General features: G+C 35.7%; 1 protein-coding gene across 1 annotated transcript in view; it reads left to right on the forward strand.

The window, feature by feature from the left end:
- Kcnd2 (potassium voltage-gated channel subfamily D member 2) overlaps positions 1–21,091 on the forward strand; it is a 462,573-nt gene extending 441,482 nt beyond the window's left edge. The window contains exons 2-6 of the mRNA XM_027926440.3: positions 6,284–6,446; positions 15,045–15,140; positions 16,008–16,100; positions 19,107–19,354; positions 20,914–21,091. Coding sequence (XP_027782241.1) covers positions 6,284–6,446; positions 15,045–15,140; positions 16,008–16,100; positions 19,107–19,354; positions 20,914–21,091 — 778 coding nt within the window. The remainder of the gene's footprint in view (positions 1–6,283; positions 6,447–15,044; positions 15,141–16,007; positions 16,101–19,106; positions 19,355–20,913) is intronic.
- Positions 21,092–21,492: the final 401 nt, after the last annotated feature.

A 21,492-nucleotide genomic window follows, 5' to 3' on the forward strand; every position in this document is an offset into this window, starting at 1 on the left:
AGCCAGGAATCTGACAGTACTGAGTTCATAGACTATGGAAGAAAATTCAAGGCAATATTTCTGCTTGAGATCTAAAAACAGCCACACTCTAACCATATGATCTCGGAAGAATTGCTAAATAGGGAAATTGAGTAGGTATTTATAAAATTTGGTTTGGAATATGTTTAAAAACTAGGCATACTTCCTATTTTAATATTACTTGATACATTGGGAAGATGGATAGATGGATGGATGGATGAATGAACAGATGGATAGATTAGGTAGATAGATAAATTCACTTAAGTTGTCTGCCTGAGTTAACCAGTTTGTACTACTTTTTTGGCATTAAGTAAGTAGAGTACATGCCAGAATTTAAGGATTTTTGCATGGAATTTTTGAACAATATTTGAAATTGAAGTCTTCAAAAAAACAGAAATTATTTTCTGAGGAATTGGTCTTCCACAAATATGATTTTTAACGTAGAGCAAAAGTTGTCATTGTAGCCAAGTGTATTTGAACTTGCAAATTTAGAATTAACATTTAGTTTTGTGAACCACGACTTCATAGCGTACCTTTTTACTGATATGAGGAAGAAAAAGAGCAATAAGCTGACAGATGTCCAGTGTGGGAAGGAGCAGAAAGAAACCTGGGTGTCTGTAGCAACATTGGGACTACAGGAGAAAGAATGTAGAAGAAGCAGAGAAAAGTAAGGGGATGGGAAAAGCTTTATTTCAATAACAAAGTGCAAGTCGCTTTTTTATGTAAAACTTCTGGGTAGTTATTCTCTCATTATAGTATCTATCGTTTCCGTGCTTTTTAAGAACTCAATATTTATCTTTTTTTGATCTTTGGGACTGTTTGTAGTCTTATAATTAATTTTGCTAAATATATGAACATAAACACATCCACCTAATATTTTAGTGTAATGCTTTGGGGAAATGAATTTTTGAAGGCTGAAGACATAATATTAAGTTCTGAAGAGAAACGGGAAAAAATGAAATGTATAATACTACCAGGCTTAGCATAAATTTAAGAAGAACGAGTCAGGAAAAAATGGGCGTGTGCTTTATGGAATATAAAGAATAATATATCAATAGGTAACCACGTTGCGTAAGGTAGAAATTAATCATTAAAAGATGGTGATATTTCAGGAACCCTTTAAACTTTAAATGATCCTTTTGACATAAGTGTCACTTCTCATGATAAAGCATTGTGTTCCAAGCATGTCCTCCACAGGGTTTCAGAGGGATCTAATTCCTGAAGTGGATAAGGCTATTGTGCTTCTTGCTATGAGTCTGAATATTGGTTTTAAAAAACAAATCCTTTGCTAAATAAAGGACAGCAGCTGTTTTTGTCGGAAAGATATTTCTTATCCCCAGCAGATTCTATGCCCAGTGACAAGTTTTTGCAGATGAAAACTCCCTATTTCCATTTCTCCAGATCATTCTTAAGTGAGAAGAGAGACAAAATAGATAATGTAAAAACATAAAAATCACACTATATTTTTTTCATTTATCCTCCAACATATTCAAATGAGCAAAACATACTTAACATGTTACAAATATCAACAGCACTCCTGAATCTAGAAAGCAAAGGGAGCAGCGAGAAGAGCCTGTGGGCCATCTGTGCAGTATGGAGGGGGTGCCGAAGGAGGCAGCTGACACATCTTGGGAGAGGCCACCAGCTCAGGCTGTCCTCACGTCAGTAATCACAGGACAACCTGGACAATCTTGCACCCTGCCTGTTCTACTACCTGTGCTCTTGCACCATCTCCCACTGCCCTGTCGCACAACAGCAGAGCCTTGGGGATCATCCTAGTTGGCTACCATGTGGGAAAGTTCTGTCTCTCTACTGGAGTCAAACGATGAGAGATTTACCCACCAACGATCCATGTGTTCCCTCCTCTTCCCACCATTTCTCATTTCCCACCCAGTCATCTCAAATGCTTATCAACACTTTCTGGATGTCAAAGGAATTTGGATTGCAAAACAGATGTGGTAAAGGTATATAAGAAATATCATTTTATTTGTTTCAGATTAGCATAGCTTTATTACCTTAAACCACCCCTGTGTATTCATCATCTGTTTTTCCTTTATGGATTATTCTGGCCCATAAATTTGCAGCCTTTTAACAAACTGCATCATTTCCTGTTTTAGTCAGCTTCATTTCCACTGTGACCAAAAGACCAGAGAAGAACAATTATCGCAGAGGAAAAGTTGATTTGGAGCTCAGGGTTTCAGAGGCCAAAGTCCATAGATGGCCAACTCCATTGCTCTGGGCCCAAGGTGAGGCAGAACATCATGGTGGAAGGGAATCAAAGATGAAAGCATCATAGGACACAATAGTCAGGAAGCAGAGAGTTCCACTCATAAGAACAAAATATAAACCCCAAAAGTTATGCACCCAGTGATCTGCCTTCTATTGTCACAGCCTACCTGCCTACTTACTGCCCAATTAACCCCTGTTAGTGGATTAATGCACTGATTAAATTGAGGTTCTCATAACCCAATCATTTCGCCTCTAAACTTTCTTGCATTGTCTCACATATGAGCTCTTGGGAGACACCTCACAACTAAACCATGACTTCTTTTTACGTTGTAAAATTTGCCGTAATAGTGAACAAGTTTTCTGGGTTTGCCTACTCTGACATAATGCACATAGATTGCAAAACAAGTTAGTAAAAAGCTAATTTAAAATAATCTTGTAGAGATGGGCAGGAGAAACTATGGGATGGATTCATTACTATTCATTTTATCTCTTTGTTGTATATATTTATCTTTTTAAAGGTTTACTTGGATCACATGGACTCTAATGCTTGTCTTCTCTGCCTATGACAAATAAATGGGTTTTATTTACTTTTCTTTGGATAAAAACTTCCTAAAATTTAATTGGTAGGCATTCAAATCAAATCCCTTCTCTTAAAGGTGGGGGTGGGGCGGGGCACATCTTCTCTAGGGCCTACTACACAGTCAGTGAAAAGAGAAAGTAGATGCTTATAAAACATAGCCAGGCACTCAAGGTGAACTGTAGAAATTGGCTCATGGGCACACAGTATTGTACAAGAAGGAGCTGACCTTCTAAAGCCCACAGACATATCTCCATTGTAAGAATGTCCTCAAGTCCTTTTAACTCACTTTCTAGGTCTCTTTTTTTTGTTTGTTTTTAAGGTCTGACTGCTTCCTCATTAACGTAATCTTTAGATTATGATATAACTTCCCAGTTAGAATACAGAAAAAAAAAAAAACTTGTTTAATATGGACCCCACATTCTGGTTCTTAAGTTATTATTATTGTTGTACTATAAATTAAAGCAGTACCATCATTCTCTCACCAGAATCTTGTGGGAATTACAGTTACAGTGTATTGCTTAACTGCTGATCCCCCACAAACACCAACAAAAATAAGTAACTGCTTCTTCAAAGCAGAGGATCAGATCCCTGTGGGGTCATCTAATGCAGTGCCAGTCAGATTTGCTTTCTGTTACTCTCACAAGCCTGTCCTGGGACAATTCCTTAGCAACTTCCATCTTCATGTTAACACACCAATGTTTTCCAAATCTTGATGTTAACACACCAATGTTTTCTCACAAGAATAATGTTAGTAATATTGGTCATTTCTGAGGTTCCCTCAAGCTGTAATGTACACCTCCTCCCTCCTGCCTTCCCCAGGAATGAACTCTTATAGAAACTCAGTAAAGAACAGAAAATATTTTCTTTATTTGTAATTTTTAGACATACAGGACAGTAGAGTGTATTTTGACATATTATACATACATGGAGTATAACTTTTTATTCTAATTAAGATCCCATTCCTGTGACTGTCCATGATGTGGAGTTTCATTGGTTGTGTATTCATACATGAACATAGGAAACTTACATCTGATTCATTCCACTGTCTTTTCTATTCCCATCCACCCTTCCCTTCATTCCCCTTTGTCTAATCCATTGAACTTCTATTCCTTCCTCTCCCCTCCCTTATTTTGTGGTAACATCCTCCTATCAGAGAGAACACTTAGCCTGTGGTTTTTGGGGATTGACTTATTTCATTTAGCATAATAGTCTCCAGTCCCATCCATTTACTGGTAAATGCCATAATTTCATCCTTCTTTATGGCTGAGTAATATTTCACTCTGTCTATAGACCACATTCAGAAAATGTTTTCATTCGAGTAATACGTGGTAAAAGCCTGCTTTATGCTAGTGAGACACAAAGTAGAATGGCTCTTGCTTTGACAATTTTATTTTCAGGTGGGTCTATGAGGAGCAAAAAAAAAAAAGTAAATTAATAAATAAGAAAATAACATCTGTGGATAATAACGGTGAAGGTAACTAACTGGGAAATTGTTATAGAGAATGATTAGAGGCAATAATAAGATTACTATGAAGAAGTAATTAGTAAGATTACTATGGAAATAGTAGTAAATAGTAAATTACTAGTAAATAGTAAGATTACTATGAAGAAGCTGGAAAATAACTTCTCGGTTGGAGATACTTAATGCTGAAGATTGAGAGTATACACACTCAAAAGACCCGATGGCCAGGGTGGCCGGAAGACAGGGATCTTGGTGGAGTGTGGTGTGAAGTATAGGCAAGAATTAAATGATGTAGTCCCTTGAAGGCAAAAGTAAGAAGTTTGGATTTATTTTATTTTCAAGTCCACCAGAGAGTTTGAAGAGAGTTAATTGAAACTGCCTAATCTTCATTTCTGTGCCTGCAACTCTGGCTGCCATGTTGGCATGAATTGTATAGTGGTAAATGTGGAAAGTTCTGGTAAGATGGCTCTGGCAGGACAAGACAATGGCTTGATTTATTCTGACAAAGTGGAGACTGGTAAGAGACCCAAATGAGATTTGATAATTTTATCAAAGTCAGAGCTAGGTTTATCTTTTATTAAAGAGCTAATTTGGGTCAGGAATAGTGGCTCATGCCTGTAATCTTAGTGATTCAGGAGGCTGAGGCCAGAGGACCACAAGTTGAAGAAGTTTGAGGCCAGCCTTATTAACTTAGTGAGGTCCTAAGAACTTAGCAAGACCCCTTCTCAAAATAAATAATAAAAAGGTCTGGGGATATAACTCAGCAGTGAAAGCATCCCTGCATTCAATTTCCAGTTGTGGGGAGAGCTAGGGTTGGTCAGAGACAACACTATTAACTAAGAGAGAAGATATAGATACTGGGAATTGGGATGTGGCCCTTTCAATCTTGGTTTGAGCAACCAGGAATTTGTGGCTCCATTTAATCATAGGTGGAAAACTTGGAGGAACAGATTTGAGTGGGGACAGAGGAAGCTAGGGAAATAAGATTTTCATTTTGGCTTATTTAATTGGAGCAGACAGACTGTATGTAATATATTAGCTGATAACTTCATTAAAAGCTTTTCTCCTAAAAAAAAAAAAAAAAAAAAAGATTTAATTGGCTCTTAGGCTTCCAGGGATAGAAAGAATCAGATCAGACTATTGAAAATAGGGGTCCAATTTTCAGGAGAAATATCAGGGCTGTGGATGTAAATTAGGGTATAGTTTTAAGCTACGGGATTGGATAATATCAGATAGGAAGAAAGTTTATATGAAGACCATGAGGACTCGAGACTGGGACCTAAATGTACTCCAAAATTGAGACGGTAGATAAAGGGGCAGGAACCAGAGTACAAGAAGGAGAACTGGTAGCCAATGAGGTAAGAGAATGACTGAAAGCATTTCTAATACTAAAGCCAAGAACAAAAAGTGATTTGAGGAGAGAATAGTCAACTAATCAAATACAAATGATAGACTAAAATTATCATGGAGAAATCGCCATTGGGTTTCACAAGTGAAGGTTAATGGGGACCTTGCAAAGTTTATTTTTTAAGTGATTATATCTGATGAAAAGAATGTGATGTCCTACTTTTTCTACATCAATTTCATAACCAATCCAATGTTGAAAAAAAATTAAGTGGAAAAGTGTGTTATCTAGACTATAATTTCAGCACAGAAATATTGACTATTAATAAATGTAAAGAACTGTGCTACATTATGTAAAGGACAAATTGAAGAGCTATCATTACCTCATCTGGCTTAAAATATTTTCCAATCAAAGAGATTTCTAAATGTTAGAAGCATTTTCTACAAAGTGGAAAGGTAACTTTTTCTATCCAGATATTCATAATTTCTGGCTTTATTAAAATCTGAAGCCATGTGCATTATAGTTATGAAGTAGAAATAGAGAAGTATCCCAAAAAATCATTTAACATAAAACAAAAATCTATTTGTAACAGGTGTAAGTGTCTTTTTCATGACTTAAAATGATAGACATTTTTTTTTCTCTACTTCAGGTATGGTGACATGGTGCCAAAAACCATAGCGGGGAAGATTTTTGGTTCCATCTGTTCACTGAGCGGCGTCTTGGTCATTGCTCTACCAGTTCCGGTGATTGTTTCCAACTTCAGTCGGATCTACCACCAGAATCAACGAGCAGACAAACGAAGGGCACAAAAGGTGTGTACTCAGCTCTGAGAAACCATGATTTGGCATCTCTTGCTATTTATAATGAGCTTCAGAATTTCCTATTGGCTATTCAGTGCCAGGTTGTTCTATGCTAAACAGAAATTGAACATCAGTGGCTCAAAGCAAGGAATATTTGTGAAATATGCTCCAGGTCCGTTACTGGTCTAGAGATGAAACTTCATCTTGACAATGTACTTCCAGTCGTTCAAGCCTGGTAAGGGCTATCATGATCACCCACTGCCTCCCCAAGCCTTTCCTGGAAGTGGCCCATGACTATTGAATTAGCCAAAGCAAGTCACACAGCCATGCCTAATTTCAAAATCAGCAGGAAACAAACCTACTATGGGGCTGGACGCAGGAAGTAAGTAATAATTGATGGAAAGCACTAATTACAGCAGTAAATTCAAAGAAAGATTCTTGGCAAATTTTATTAAAATCAGGTTTCTAGATCTGATTTATTTAATCTCTACGAGGGATCAAGCTGATTCCGCTAGCTTGACTAAAGTGTGTCACAGATATTTTGTTTATTTGACACAGGAAGTAGGATACATATTATGATTTGTAACTGATTTTTACTTCTGACCCAGCAGCTTCCTGTTTTTTCTCTGATCTATCTTCTCACCAGTTACTTAATTCTCCTAAGTACACACCGCATACCTATTTGTAAAATGGGAAAACAATAATATTAAGATTATATCAAGTACATATACATCTACATACACACTTAATAATATTAACAATATTTAATGTCATGGGTGACTGATCATATTCCAGGCATTGGGCTAACGTTTTTAGAAATCTAGCTAATAGAATCTTCACAGCATCTCTAGAAGTTGGTTACTTTATTCTTCCAACTTTATGGATGGGAATCCTAAGGAATTCAGGAATTAAGCAATTCTAAGGTCACATACCTGATGGGTTGGAGAGCCACCATTCAACCCAAGCCAGGATGGCTCTCAGTTTCACACAACTTAAACATTACCGTCAGTTGTGTCTCAGAAACACTGATTGATTGTTGGCATACTCCTCTTCCCAATTCTGTGTCAAAATAGTCACCTGGAAAGGCAGGGCCCTTTTTGCTTAAAAATAACTTTAGGGTTGGGCACAGTGGCACACACTATAATCCCAGTAACTCAGGAGGCTGAGGGAGGAGGATCACAAGTTCAAAGCCAGCCTCACCAATTTAGCAAGGCCCTAGATAACTTAGCAATACCCTATCTCAAAATAAAAAAAAAATAAAAAGAGCTAGGGATGTGACTCAGCAGATAAGCACCCCTGGGTTCAATCCCCAGGACCAAAAATGAAAATAATGATAGAAGTCTCTTCTGTAGTTTCCTCAATACTAACACTGCTGTATTTCCAGTATCCTTCATGGTCACTGTATCTTTGTCCTTCAAAAATATATTTTATTAAATATCTAGAAACCATTTATAACCATGACTAAAGCAGATGCACAATCTGGATAATGTGGTATAACTATAAGATATCTTGAGCGATTTGGTGCAGTTCATAACTGGCTTTATAGGTAATTACAGAATGAATTTTAAATATGCTTTTGAGCAATTTTTTGTCTCTTTAGTAAAGTATAAAATCTCATATAGTGTGAACTCTTTGGAAAGTTCAGGTTAATCAGTATGGTCATACAGTGTGTTGTCCAGAGAATTCGTTTTATATCTATTGTCAGTGGTCCTCTTCCTTCAGCAAAGATCACTGTTTCAACTTTGGAGTTGATTATTTAATAGACACATCTCCCACTCTACCCCATTTTTGGACTAATAACTAGTTTTTAACTCCTACTGATAAGAATAATAAATATCCCAGATAACATGAATGCAGAGAACTGATCATCCCATAAACAGGGAGAATTTAAAAAGGTGACCTCTGGGCAATGGTGACCTCTTGCAGGATTCAGGACAGACCTTCAGAGCAGCACTAGGAGGACTTCAGGCCCCTCTTCCAGGGCACTTTGTGTGTAGGACTCTTGGTCCTGCCCTACTTCGATCCCCTACTGGGCATACATCCTCTGAAATATCACACATCCCCCATGAAAGCTTACCCTGCACCACCCACCTATCTCCATTCTAGGAATGCTTTCTTTTAACATAAGAACCACTGTATGAAAACTATAGGAAGCACAAATGTGATTATCAAATATCCAATTCCCAAAATATCTGTATTTTTTGGAATTTGTCATGTATAACAATAAAGAAAGTCTTAGAATATTTTAGAAGCCTTTTGGCTAACTAAATTTTAAGAGCCAAAGTAAAAGTAATGTTATAAAAGTATACAAATTAAAAAGCGTGTTTTAAGAATGACTTTGGCATTTTAAAAATATCATCTGTATTCTAAATTTCTGCCACAATACAATTAATTTTACATATGAGCACTAGAAAAATTGGCCTAATAAGCCAAATATAATAACCTAATATAATATATTCAGTTAATAGTCTATGGCCAATAAGCCAAGCATAATCCTCTAAGAACTTAGGTATTCAACAAAATAACTTAACAAGGGACGTTTCCTATTTTCCTTCCCAGAAGATTAAAAAAAAAAAAAAAAGCAGAAAAGCCTCCATTAGGCTAAGAAAGTTTGCATTTATCTGGGCTGGGGTGACTTGACAGATATTAAGGTTATGCAAAAATAACCAGCTGATTCAGTCAAGCAAGCAGTCTGCTCAATAAAAACATTATTCAAGCTGACCAATTAACATAATATTGTAAAATGGTTTCTTAGATCAAATTTTTTGGTGTTTAGTCCAATTGCCAGCTCCAAACTCTAGAAAAATCTTGAATGTGCCTAATATCAAGCCTTTGAGAAAATTCTGCCATCACTGTCAGGGATACCTTCTTTCTAGGCTCTTCCCCCAGCATATACATTTTCTCTGATTTCACTACACACTGCTGCCTTTTAAAGGGAATGTATTGTTTACCCCCATTTTTATCAATCCTTCTCAATCTGAACTGTACATGGACATGTGCATAAATATAGGTTTTTACTGAGACCTTTCCCCTGCCCCCACTGTGTGCAATGTACTTTAATAGATCTATTTTTCCACTCAGCTATTCAAAAGGTGTTTATTGAATACCTTCCAACAGGTGGTAGGGTTGATATTTTAAAGCAAGTGGTACACCTTGCTTTGAAATATGAATAAGATCATACATAATTTGTAGATTCACAGGGTAACCTTTGTTCATCATGTAATAGAAGCAATGGTGGTTATAACTGTAATTTACAAATACCAGTAACAACAACAAACTCTTTTAGACTGTCTAGTATGTCCCAGGTGCTTTATAATATTCACAATCAACTTACAAAGAGGGTGATATTATTATTTCCATTTTACAGGTAACTTGCACACAAGCAAACATTTGTTGATTAAAGTCCAAGACCAGAAAAGTCTACATTGTTCATACTGTGAATTCTCTGTTACCTAAGGGATTTCCCTGTAAGGAACTCAGAATACAGTGAGAAATTTAGAATCAATGAGCTAGTGTGCAATATATATGAATATCTTATTGTCACATGGAGAAGATTTTTTACATTCATACAGATAGATGTTACTGATACTCTGTCATTTATCACATCCTGCCATGGTACTTCTCAGACTTTAGATTAATTGGAATCATATGGAGAGCATGTTAAAACACAAATTGGATCCTGTTGTTAAAACACAAATTGAACCCTGTTCCCAAAGCTTCTGATTCTGTAGTTTTGAGTTGCAGCCTAAAAAATTTGCATTTCCAACAAGTTCCCGGTGATACTGCTACTGCTATCACACTCTAAGAACCATTGCCAAGTACACTCAGCAAGGTCCAAATCAGAAGATTTTTTAAACATAATTCTAGAATAATGCATAGACAAGAAATAAATCCTTGCTGGAGCCTGAGAATGATCTGGTTTAGATTATCCACTACTAAAAACAAAATTATTCAATTCCTACCCAAGTTTCTGTGGATAATCTAGTTTTTTTTTTTAATTTGTCTATATTTTAATGATCACCTGTTATACACTCATATAGGAATTTGTGGATTACATACTTTTCCCTACCTACTCTAGGTTTAGCCTTGTTGAATCACCTCTGCTCTTAGCTCTCCACTCCTTTCCACACTACCTAATGTAACCACCTGGCAAATTCCCATTCAGGGTACAACACTTAGGTCACATATCACTGCTTCCATCAAAATTCTTCTGGGTATTGTAGGCAACCTTAGTTCCTCCCTTTTTTCTCCCACAATAGTGTGTATAATCTATTATCATGTATTAAACTGTATTGTCCCTCTCCTCCACCGTAAAGAGTATAGTGCAGTAAATGTGTGGCACAAAATAGCACTGGTATCTGTGAGAGGTCCTGGGTTCCATACTTAGCACAAAAAGTAAATAAATAGAAAGCATTATTTTGCTTCTGATGCCCTTCTACATCTTCTTTCAGTTCTTACCTTTCCCTACCCAGAGTCCTCTTACCATCCTGTCATTTCTTCAGCTGACCCAATTCCCTGTTTCCACCTAGCACTGCCATCCCAGGATTAACCAGGCAGGGAATATTCTACTGCCTTCCACTGACTTCCTTCTACTTTCACTTTTTTATTATTGTTTGGTACTAAAAATTTGTCTCATTTTTAGGGCAGCTACTTTCCTTAGCAAATGGAAAGATTCCAATAAACTCTTTAAATTTTTAAAAGCTGAGAAAGCTTAATATGTTAAAGCCACATGAAGCTTTTTTACTAAACCATAAATGAAAGAAACAACCAAACATGAAATTTCCAGAACACATGGTATGGGAAATATGTGGGCTGATATCTGAGGAATAAGTAATTGGCTGAGATTACCAAGGAAAGAGATTTTCTGTTTTTCTCCCTTAAGCTGCCTGGGATACCTTAATTCTTCAAAAGTATTGAGACTAGTTTGTGATTTGATGACAAGATGGTCCAGAAACATCCCTCAATCTGCAGCACATCTTATTTAGAAGGTAGCTGTTCATTTAAGCAAATTGCTAACTCAAAGGTATTTTGTTAGGGATCTTTCTCTGATTGGTGCTCAGCCTCTATTCCAGAAAATACATTATAAATTTAAATAGTATTATTTTTCATAAATAAGAATCATCTACTTGCTAAAAATCCATTGTGTTACCCTGCATACTAGTTTCTGAATGCTTTGTCTACATGGAAGTCTGTTCCATGTCAAATTAATTTAAGAAAAATTGTACACTGTGTCCTCCTTTTACCTTCACATAGTGAAGAACCCAGCTGCAGGGAAAACCTGCCTAACATCTCAACATTCCCCAATCTTGTCTTGGCCACAGAACCAGTTATTTGCTTTATCTGGTTCATTTGGATTTTATGCATCTCACTTATCATTCCTTGCAACTGACTGAGAAATCCTGCTGAGATTAGAGGATTAGGCAAAACTGAATTTCTGAGAAATTGGATGAATGGGAGAAATGTGCTTAGGAGATGAACAGTTTTTCCCAAACACCACCAGTATTTCTTAAAGCAGATAAATAGTTCAAAAATAACTACCAAGCTTTTATTCTAAAACTGACAATACAAACTCCATTTTTAATTAACACTTTGGAAACCTTCTACTTTCCAATCGACCACAGTTAATTATTTACTGAAACTTCACCCTGATTTCCATTTTTGTTGCTGGCAATTTGCCATGACAAGAAGTTCTCATTTCCTTCCAGGGTAGGGTAGAGGATTGGAAGGATTTTTTTTTTAACCTCTCAATTATACAAACTGGACTTGCCAAGATTGTCGTACTGAAGAGGTCATAAGTAAAATCATTTTCTAAAGTACTTTTATAAAATAATTTCCCTCAATTACCTGGTGGAACCAAAGTAATTGAAGACCTCAAAGGGGTCTTGAAAACATTCAACAGATATTTGGCATGTACCACCAATCAAACAATATTGTGTCAAAGTAAGACAAAAGAGGCTGAACAAAGATGAGAGATTCTTTTGCTAATGCACTGTATGAATCTAGCAAAAATGACTATGCTGTCTCTAAAAACAACATATTTTTCTCTAAGGTTAGAACCACTTCTATAGTAGTGATGGCTACTGTATGTAGATTTGCCACTATATGAAGAGAAATATATGACATCTTCTTTTGCTGGGTAACATTTTTGGTTAATGTACATGTCTCATTAATGAAAGAATGACATAGGTGACTATGATATAAGTTATATTATATATAGTAGTTGTGAAATAAAGAAAGGGAAGGAATGAAGGAAGGAAGGAAGGAAGATGGAGAGGTAGGCAGGCAGGCTGGCAGTCAAAGAAACCAAGGAGAGGAAAGAGAAAGGAAAGAGCGGGTAGAAGAGAGAAGGAAACCAAAAAAACAATAAAAGTTTCAGGAGATCAAAGATACCTAACTAAAATTTCAACAATAAGCCCTTTCTGGAAACCAATACATAAACTGCTTGTTTCTGTATTATTATGTCAGTTCCAAGTCTTTTCCAAAAGTGCCTATATCACTTTCCATTGTTTGTTGAGTCAGGCCTGAAATTCTGGCCCTGCAGCCCAGCATTTGAGATGCAAGTTTTTCTACTTTCCAACTTCATTCTCCAGCATTGCCCCAATCTTTGAGTGACTTAAGCATTACATTGACAATGAAGAGAGGAAATTTGTCATTGTTTCTCAAAGCTTATAAATATGAACTCCTTGCAACCTATTTTAATCTGGAATCAGAGCCTGGGAAGACTATATTTAGAGGTGAATGTGGAGTTAAAGCCACAACAGTTATCTTAAAGCTACTTTGAGAGCTTCAAACATCTCAGTGCGACTCTCAAATGATGTGGATGCATGAGCATCTTGTTACAACGACTTTGAAGGGAAATTTGGTAAAACCTATTAATTGAAGGAAAATTTGGTAAAACGTGTTAATATCACATGTACACACACATCCTTTGATGCAGGAATAATTGCTTTCAGAAGTTTGTCTTGCAGAAAAGCTCATGGTAATAATGTTAAAAGCAGGAAGTATTACTTGCAGTAGAAAAAGATGCTTTAAAAACTTAGTTGGTAGTTGGCAGGCCAAATAAATATGCTTCACTCATACAGATAGGGCACATAGGGCATATCCATAAAAAGTAAGAGTTTCCAAGATATGGTAAAAAAACACAACTAAGTGTAACAGTGTGAGGAGTGTTCTTCCAACTGAGTAAAGATATATATGCCTTTCTATATGTATACATGTGCTTGCTTTGATGTGCTTAGAAAGTTTTGGATAGGAAGGATTTCCTAAGAAGATTACCCGTTGTTTACTCCAAAGCATAGGAAGAAGATGGCTCCAGGATCAGAGAGACTCAATTGCTTGTATATCGTTTTATAGGATTAAAAGTTTTATGATATATATGCATCTGTTTTCTGCTTTAAAAATCTAAGTAACTTTGAAATTCTTACTAAAAAGAGCATTCTAGGGCTTGAGACTAAAGATAGCATCTGTGTGGGGTGGTTAGAAAGGGAAGAGGAGTCTTCTTAGGGTCAGTTTATAAGAAACTTCTTTTTCAAGTCACCCCAGTTGCTATGTTACATACTCTTGCTGAGAGATTCATCACAAGAATAGAATGGACACCAAAGGAGTGCTGCCCAGTGGGTGCAAAGCAGGCATCTTCTCTCACAGTCTAAACAGGGTTGTATCCCCAGACTCATAAAGTAGAATGCCAAAAAGGAAATCAAGCTGACCACCCAGTTTGTTTGGTAATACCTCTCTGGTGATGTCACTCTAACAGTGAACAACTGAAGTGACCACCAGAAAAAAATTCTCTTAATTGAAGAACATTCTCTATATGAAAAAAAAATGTTAAAAAAATTTTTAAATGATCTTATAGACATCTTTGGATGGGCTTGCTCTGTTCATCATTTCCACAAATTCTAGAGTGAAATACAAAACAGATGAGAATACAGTTGGGTGAACCTTGCCAACAAAGTAGATAAATTCAGAGATTTTTTTTTTTTAGGGAGTCCATTTTATTCAGCAAGGACTCTATTTTTCCTCCTTTAACTGAATAATTACAAAGATTAAAGTTTTAAAGTTGGAGAACACAGATACAGCTGAATAGTGGTTCTAAGAATGGAAAGAAGGAAGGAGGGAAAGAACGAAGGATAGAAAAAAAGGAATTGGTTCTTAGAACTTAGTTACTAATTTTATAAAGGACATTAGTTTAAATGAAAAGGAGATGGCAGCTGATTTACTGGGCTACTGGTCTTCATTTCATTAAGTTACTCAGATTTGGATAAATGAAAATATAAGTAAAGTAATATTGCTATTTTTCTCTTGACACAATTGAGAGAAACAGTAATAAAATAACTTCATCTTACTGTAAAGACTTAATTTCAATTCCTGCATGCATAACCCAGCTCTAAAGTAGTTAATTGGCCTTACTAATAAATGTTAACTAAAACAAAACATTCAAAAGAGGACAGGAGCATATTTGTCAGTAGTTACATGTGAAAAGTTGGCTTGCTTTTTAAAATATGTATGCTGACAGTAGGATAAAACAAGACTGACTTCACTGTTTGAAGAATACCACACATAAGTATTGATGGGATGTTCATTTTTTTTTTTTTTTTTTTTTTTGTCCTGTAGAAAGCTAGACTGGCCAGGATCCGGGCAGCCAAAAGCGGAAGCGCCAGCGCCTACATGCAGAGCAAACGGAATGGTTTACTCAGCAACCAGCTGCAGGTAAAGTCAAGTTCTTTGCATTTTTTAGTGATCAGTTTATTGGGGTAATATTAATTTAGTTCTACTTAACCATATAATTTTATTGGGAATAATTATCAAAATGGCTAGCAAAACAGCAAAAGTGTTATTTTTTTTATAAGCTCCTCCTGTACACTCCAGTTGTCTGTAGCTGGTTAGAAGCTGTGCTATGGAGTATTGCCAGTGGGTTATGATTCCTAAACTCGCAATCAGACAGCTTCTCTACACTATCTCTAATTAACATCAGAGAGGCAGAAGATGCTCAATAATTCAAATGCCTAATTCTTTTTTAATTTAAAAATTGCTCATGTTCTTAAAGTTCAGGTAATGGGGAAGCAGAGGTGATGCCCCTTCTTGTTTTACTTCTTAATAAAGAGAGAACACCATTGATTCGGTGTTGGGAATGTCACAGTGTCTGAATGAGAGACTTTTACTTCAAAACTTTCCTTTAATATTTAGGATTTCCATCATCTTTTCTTACAAAATATCTTTCATGTAGGTGCACGATAATGGTTTCAGGATTATCTAAGTACGAGGTTAAATTTTATTATCTAAAGATAAATGGCTCAGGCTTTCAAAGAAAGTTGATCCTTGAATGAGTAAAAGAGATTTAAATTTTCAATTCAGGGAGGCATAGTCTAAAAGACCAGACCTCTAATTTGATGAAAATTTGTATGCTGATCATTCAACTTAAAAGCAACTGCACATTTGTCTGTTTTTAGTTTAAAAAAAAAAAAGTGCTGCTGGTGAGACTCAGAAAATAGGCCAGATCTCTGTGCAATTGTGTGGTTGAGATTCTTGCTGTTTGCAAATAAAATAGAAGCACCTCTGTTTCTTATGTGTTGATAGTCCTCGGAGGAAGAACAGGCCTTCATTAGCAAGTCCGGCTCCAGCTTTGAAACCCAGCACCACCACCTGCTTCACTGCCTGGAGAAAACCACGGTAAGGAGACAGCACAAGGGCCTGCCTCTGTACTCTGACACTAGTCCCATTTGCCTTTATGCATACACAATATTTCCAAGTATTATTTCACACTCCACATTACTGGAAAGTATGATAAAAACCAAACAAACAGAAAACCTGTAGTATGTGAAACTGCTTTGAAATATCATAATGACATTTCGAGTTGGAAATTATTTTAAGAAACCTCTGTCTTAACTTAGTGGTATCTTAACTCTAGTTCTAAGATATCAGTTAAATGCAGTTAGAAAACTGTCTTCCAATACAGAGTCCAATAAAATATTCTGTCTCATCTGTTTTTAAAATTTTGATTAAAAAGGGGAAAATTATATTTCAAGTGTGCCAAACATCTGGTAAAGAGAATATCAATAGCAAAAAAAAAAAAACAGAGAATAACAGAATAGAAGCAAGTAATTCACAGATATAATACATAGAGGTACATAGCAAAACTGATCAGTTTGCATTCAAAAGAAATGTCACATTTAACCACTGGTACACCTCTGGGTGTTGAGGAAAAAGTTTACATTTCTTCACTTACAGGCAATAAGTGGGACTTCTCCATAGTAAAGACGTTCATTTCTTAGTTAGCTAGTCAATGTGGATCACAGTTTGTGATTACAGAGCAGAATGAAATTTTTCATCATATTGAATCAGGTCAGCTTCTTTACTCACCAAAGACACATTATATGTATTCTCACTTTCAATATATTTCCCATCAGTTTATTTACCTATATAACCATGCAACCAGTATGTATCATTTGCCTGCTATGTGCCTAATAGTGAGCCTGATCCAAGACACACCATGAAGTTAGTATGGCCTCTGTCCTCGTTGAGTCTCCATTTATGGGACAAAACATTAACCATGGGTGTTACTAGAGAAGGGGCATGAGCAGTGGAAGAACTGACAGGGCCACAGTGGAGTGGGGCAAAGAGGATGGAACCCCTAGGTGACAGGCTCAGACAAGGTTTCTGGAAAGACTTGAGTTGAGAACAGAAGGATGAGAAGGAGGTAAACAAGGAAATGAAGAAAGAGGAACTTGGCCTAAGGGGAGGCAAAAGAATTTGAGGGTGACTCAAAGGAGCAAGTGTAGCATGGCCCAAGAGGAAGCAGAGACAGTGGCTGGATAATGTCAGTCTTTGGAATCAAGTGAGCAATTTTGATTTTTGTGTCATGATAAATGGAAATCAGTTAAGTGTTTTACCAGGATAAATACATAATTATATTTGCATTTTTAAACAAAGATATGGACAAGTCTATAACCTATTAGTACTTTCTTAGTACTTACTTAGTATTAAGTTTGAAAGCATAATACTTTGGAGCTCAAATGATACTTAGATGAACTTAAATGATAATGGTAGAATGCATTTACCTTTGTCTTTTTCCTCTTGTTTCCTTTTTTCAATTACTTTACCAATGAAGACTACATTTTTAAAACCAAAAATTACTTTTAACACCACCTATAAAAATATAGGGTAACCAATAACAGAATGACTTCTTCAATTCTAATTGCTAAGGAGATAAATTAAAATCTCATGCAGGATAACTTGTATTATGTGTGTGAAATGTGCATTGTAAAAAAAGAAATCAGATTATGAATCTTTTGTGTACTTTTTTTCTCTAAAATGTAATATTTAACATGAAATTTTGCCTTATCTAATCAAATTATTCTCTGGACTCTAAACAGTAGAATGTTAAATTTCATGTGTTTCAAAATGCTTTTCTCAGCAAAGAGATGACAAAATGAGTAACTAAAACAATCTATTTCCTATTAGCCAGTGAATTGCTTCAATTGTTTTACTAATATTTTAGGATGAGAGATGGTTAAGTGAAATTCGGTATGTGCAAAGTATTCCATTAGAAGGCCATTTCTGTGCACACAAAGGAAAAACAGTAATTGAAGTTATTCTCTAGCAATTCAGACCAAAATGTTTCCCTTCTATTTCCGAGGTAAAATTCTTGCATAGGCATTTTAGGAGGCAATTCTTTACTAAACATTTTAAAAGTAAAATTGACACTGTGCATCAATAAAATAGGGTGTGTGAAATGATGCCCATTACTGATTGCCTATGGGCTAGAAGGTAGTGGGTGGAGAACAGCTGGGGCAGTGTGGTGCAAGCCTGCAATCTCAGCTTATCCCAAGGCTGACACAGGAGGATGGCAAGTTGGAGGCCAGCATGGGCAATTTAGCAAGACCCTGTCTCAAAATAAAAAATAAGAAGGCTGGAATGTAGTTGAGTGGTAGAGCAGTGTTCTCTACCAAGGTTCAATCCCTAGCACTATGCACACACATGTGCACACACACACACACAAAACACACCCTGAACCCAGACTGAGGTCATGAGTTCTCCCTGTGATATATCACAAAGAAAAGAGGCCATGAAAGTTCAGTGCTCATTCCTTCTGAGTCAAGCACAGTGACCCATTTTACAGATAAACATTTTATTTTCTTAGTTAATAAGTTATATTTTCTTATATACCAGAAATTTTAGGGAAGCATCTAAAGAAATTGGAAGTGTCTTCAATATCTTATTTTCAGATTAATTTTTTTTTCAATCCCATATGAAGGTATTTGCTACTATTTAACAGTATTACTCGTGGTGTTCTATAAAATAACCTCTTTTCATGATTTCAATTTGTTTAAAAAATAAAGTCAATGTAAATTTTTAAATTTCCTGTAGATATTCTCTATATTCATTTCAAGGGTTTTTTCCCTTCTAATTTCTGACTTCCTGATTTTATGCTTAAATTCATAAATTATATTGTAAGATAAAGTTAATTTGTCAATGGACACTGAATCCACTGGCATGCGTCAATCACTCAATCTAACTAGAGAGATTTTATTTCCACACAAATGTCAAAGAAAAGTGGTTCTAATATTCTAATTTTCTGGAAAATGGTGTTAGTAAAAGAAAGCTATGCATTTTGTTTATTTTAATTTCAAATGTGCTTCTCTGCTTTCTTCACGTTTTCTTCCAACTCTGAAATAGAATCATGAATTCGTGGATGAACAAGTCTTTGAAGAAAGCTGCATGGAAGTTGCCACCGTTAACCGTCCTTCAAGTCACAGCCCATCTCTCTCTTCACAACAAGGAGTCACCAGCACTTGCTGTTCACGTCGACACAAAAAAACTTTCCGCATCCCAAATGCCAACGTATCTGGGAGTCATCGAGGCAGCGTGCAGGAACTCAGCACGATTCAAATCCGGTGTGTGGAGAGAACTCCTCTATCTAACAGGTACCTGGATGAACCTACTGGTTCACAGGCTGTGTCCCTGCTGTCACATTGCCACCTATGAGCAGGGAAGTCCTAGCTCCTAGGGCTGAGAAAGGGACAAAACTGTGCAGCAAGTAGGAGAAGGAGTCCACTGGCATATCCCTTGGGGTCAAAAGTAGTAATTATGTCAGTATTAACAACAGGAAGAAGAAAAGATGACTAACAATGTTTTTATTGCTTCAACTCTACAATTTTTTGATTGTTTGAGCAAGGACCTCTATACCCCGGAGCCCCATATGTAAACTCAAAGAGCCTGAAATGACAGTCAAAACTACTAAAAAGACAAGTGAAATTGACATCCATATGATTGAAAGTTATTCAATAGTACCTAAAATATATTAACGTATTCAATATAACAGTGAAAATTAAAACTATGCCTACACAAATCTCTTTTATTAACCTATACTTTTGATCCAAAAGATATTTTTGGGCCACATCAAATACAAAAATCAATCCAATATCAAAAAGATAAGTTAAATTCTAAAATTGTTTACCAGTTAATTTATGGAAAATTTATGTGAAACTTTTACACTGACATTTTCCCTTTACTTTTCATTATTTACTATTTTTTTTACCATAAGTGTCTAATAAAAAGTAATACATTTAAATTATACATTAAAAAGATCAACTTCTGCCCAAATATTTTTTACTTCCTTCTTTTATTTGAAGAGCATATATTCTTAGAGTGACCCTCTATAAGTTCAGTCTTGCTTCTTTGTTGGCATTTAAGAAGCTATGTTGAAAACCAAGATGAGATTTTCAATTCAGACTACGTTGATTTATAAAAATTGGACCACAATGTTAAAATTTAGGACAATGAAGAATTTTTATCTTTAAGACATTTTACATCCATCGTAAAACAAAGTAGAAAATGGTGACAGTTTTAAGAAGAAAATATTATGACATAAACATTTTAGTCATTTTCCATAAAAATAGTTTTAATTCCTGTTTATACCCTTCTTGATCCTTCTCCTTCTGCTTCTCCCACAGAGTATAACATACTTGTTAAGAATATCTTTTGAGAAAACCTTCAAGTACTAGATGGGAACAGCTAACTTTTTTGGCTTCTTAGGATGTGATCATCACTAAATTGAGGGTTTATTTGCATTACATACTTCAAAAAGACATAATAATGAAAGGATTTTGTAGAAAAAGGAATTGAGAAATCACATGGCATATCAAACTCTGAGTTTCTATCTTAAAGTTATTTTACTTTGCTCAGTTCAGGCTGTCCAGATTTTACCTGGTCCTTTTTCTTTCTTACATTTATAATGCAGTTTGAGAAACAGTTGAGCTGGCTTTAAGAATTGTCTTTAATGTTAATGAACTGGTTAATGTTCAAGATAATATATATTAAGTTTTGATGTTTCATATTAAGTTTTGATGTTTCATTTTTACGTGATAATTTTCCTGAACATTTAAAATGTTACTTACAAGCATTAAAATGTACATTTTTCAGCTTCATGAAAAAAATTAAATAAATATCTTCTTTTCTTAAATCTATTTTTTTCCCTCATCAGCCGATCCAGCTTAAATGCCAAAATGGAAGAGTGTGTTAAACTAAACTGTGAACAACCTTATGTGACTACAGCAATAATAAGCATCCCAACACCTCCAGTAACCACACCAGAAGGAGATGACAGGCCAGAGTCTCCCGAGTACTCAGGAGGAAATATTGTCAGGGTGTCTGCCTTGTAAGACAATTGGATTAGGTTTAAAAGAATTTGAGCCCTGGCTGTGGAAAGAATCTCAATGTAGAAGAAAGAAGAAAAAAATAAATAAATAAACGTTTTGCAGATTAAGACAGCAAAACAAGAAGGCTGATAGTGAAACAAAAATAAATCTTCCAAACTCGAGGATGTGAATAAAACCACCAATGGCATTTCTAGACAGAGTTTGACCTGTTATACAGAGGAATATTCTGTGGCCCTTTGACTTTGTGAATGAGCACAATGAAATGCCGCCTATCAATGCTTCTTATGATCAGAACTCTTTTTTAATAAAACAAATAAAATAAATCTTTGAACAAAATGTTCCAGTTGAATGCAAAACAAAAAAAAATATGGAAAACATTTTGATAAAAATTTTTCCTGTTAAAA

This window comes from Marmota flaviventris, chromosome 1 (assembly GCF_047511675.1).
Source record: "Marmota flaviventris isolate mMarFla1 chromosome 1, mMarFla1.hap1, whole genome shotgun sequence".
In the NCBI taxonomy this organism is placed as follows: Eukaryota; Metazoa; Chordata; class Mammalia; order Rodentia; family Sciuridae; genus Marmota; species Marmota flaviventris.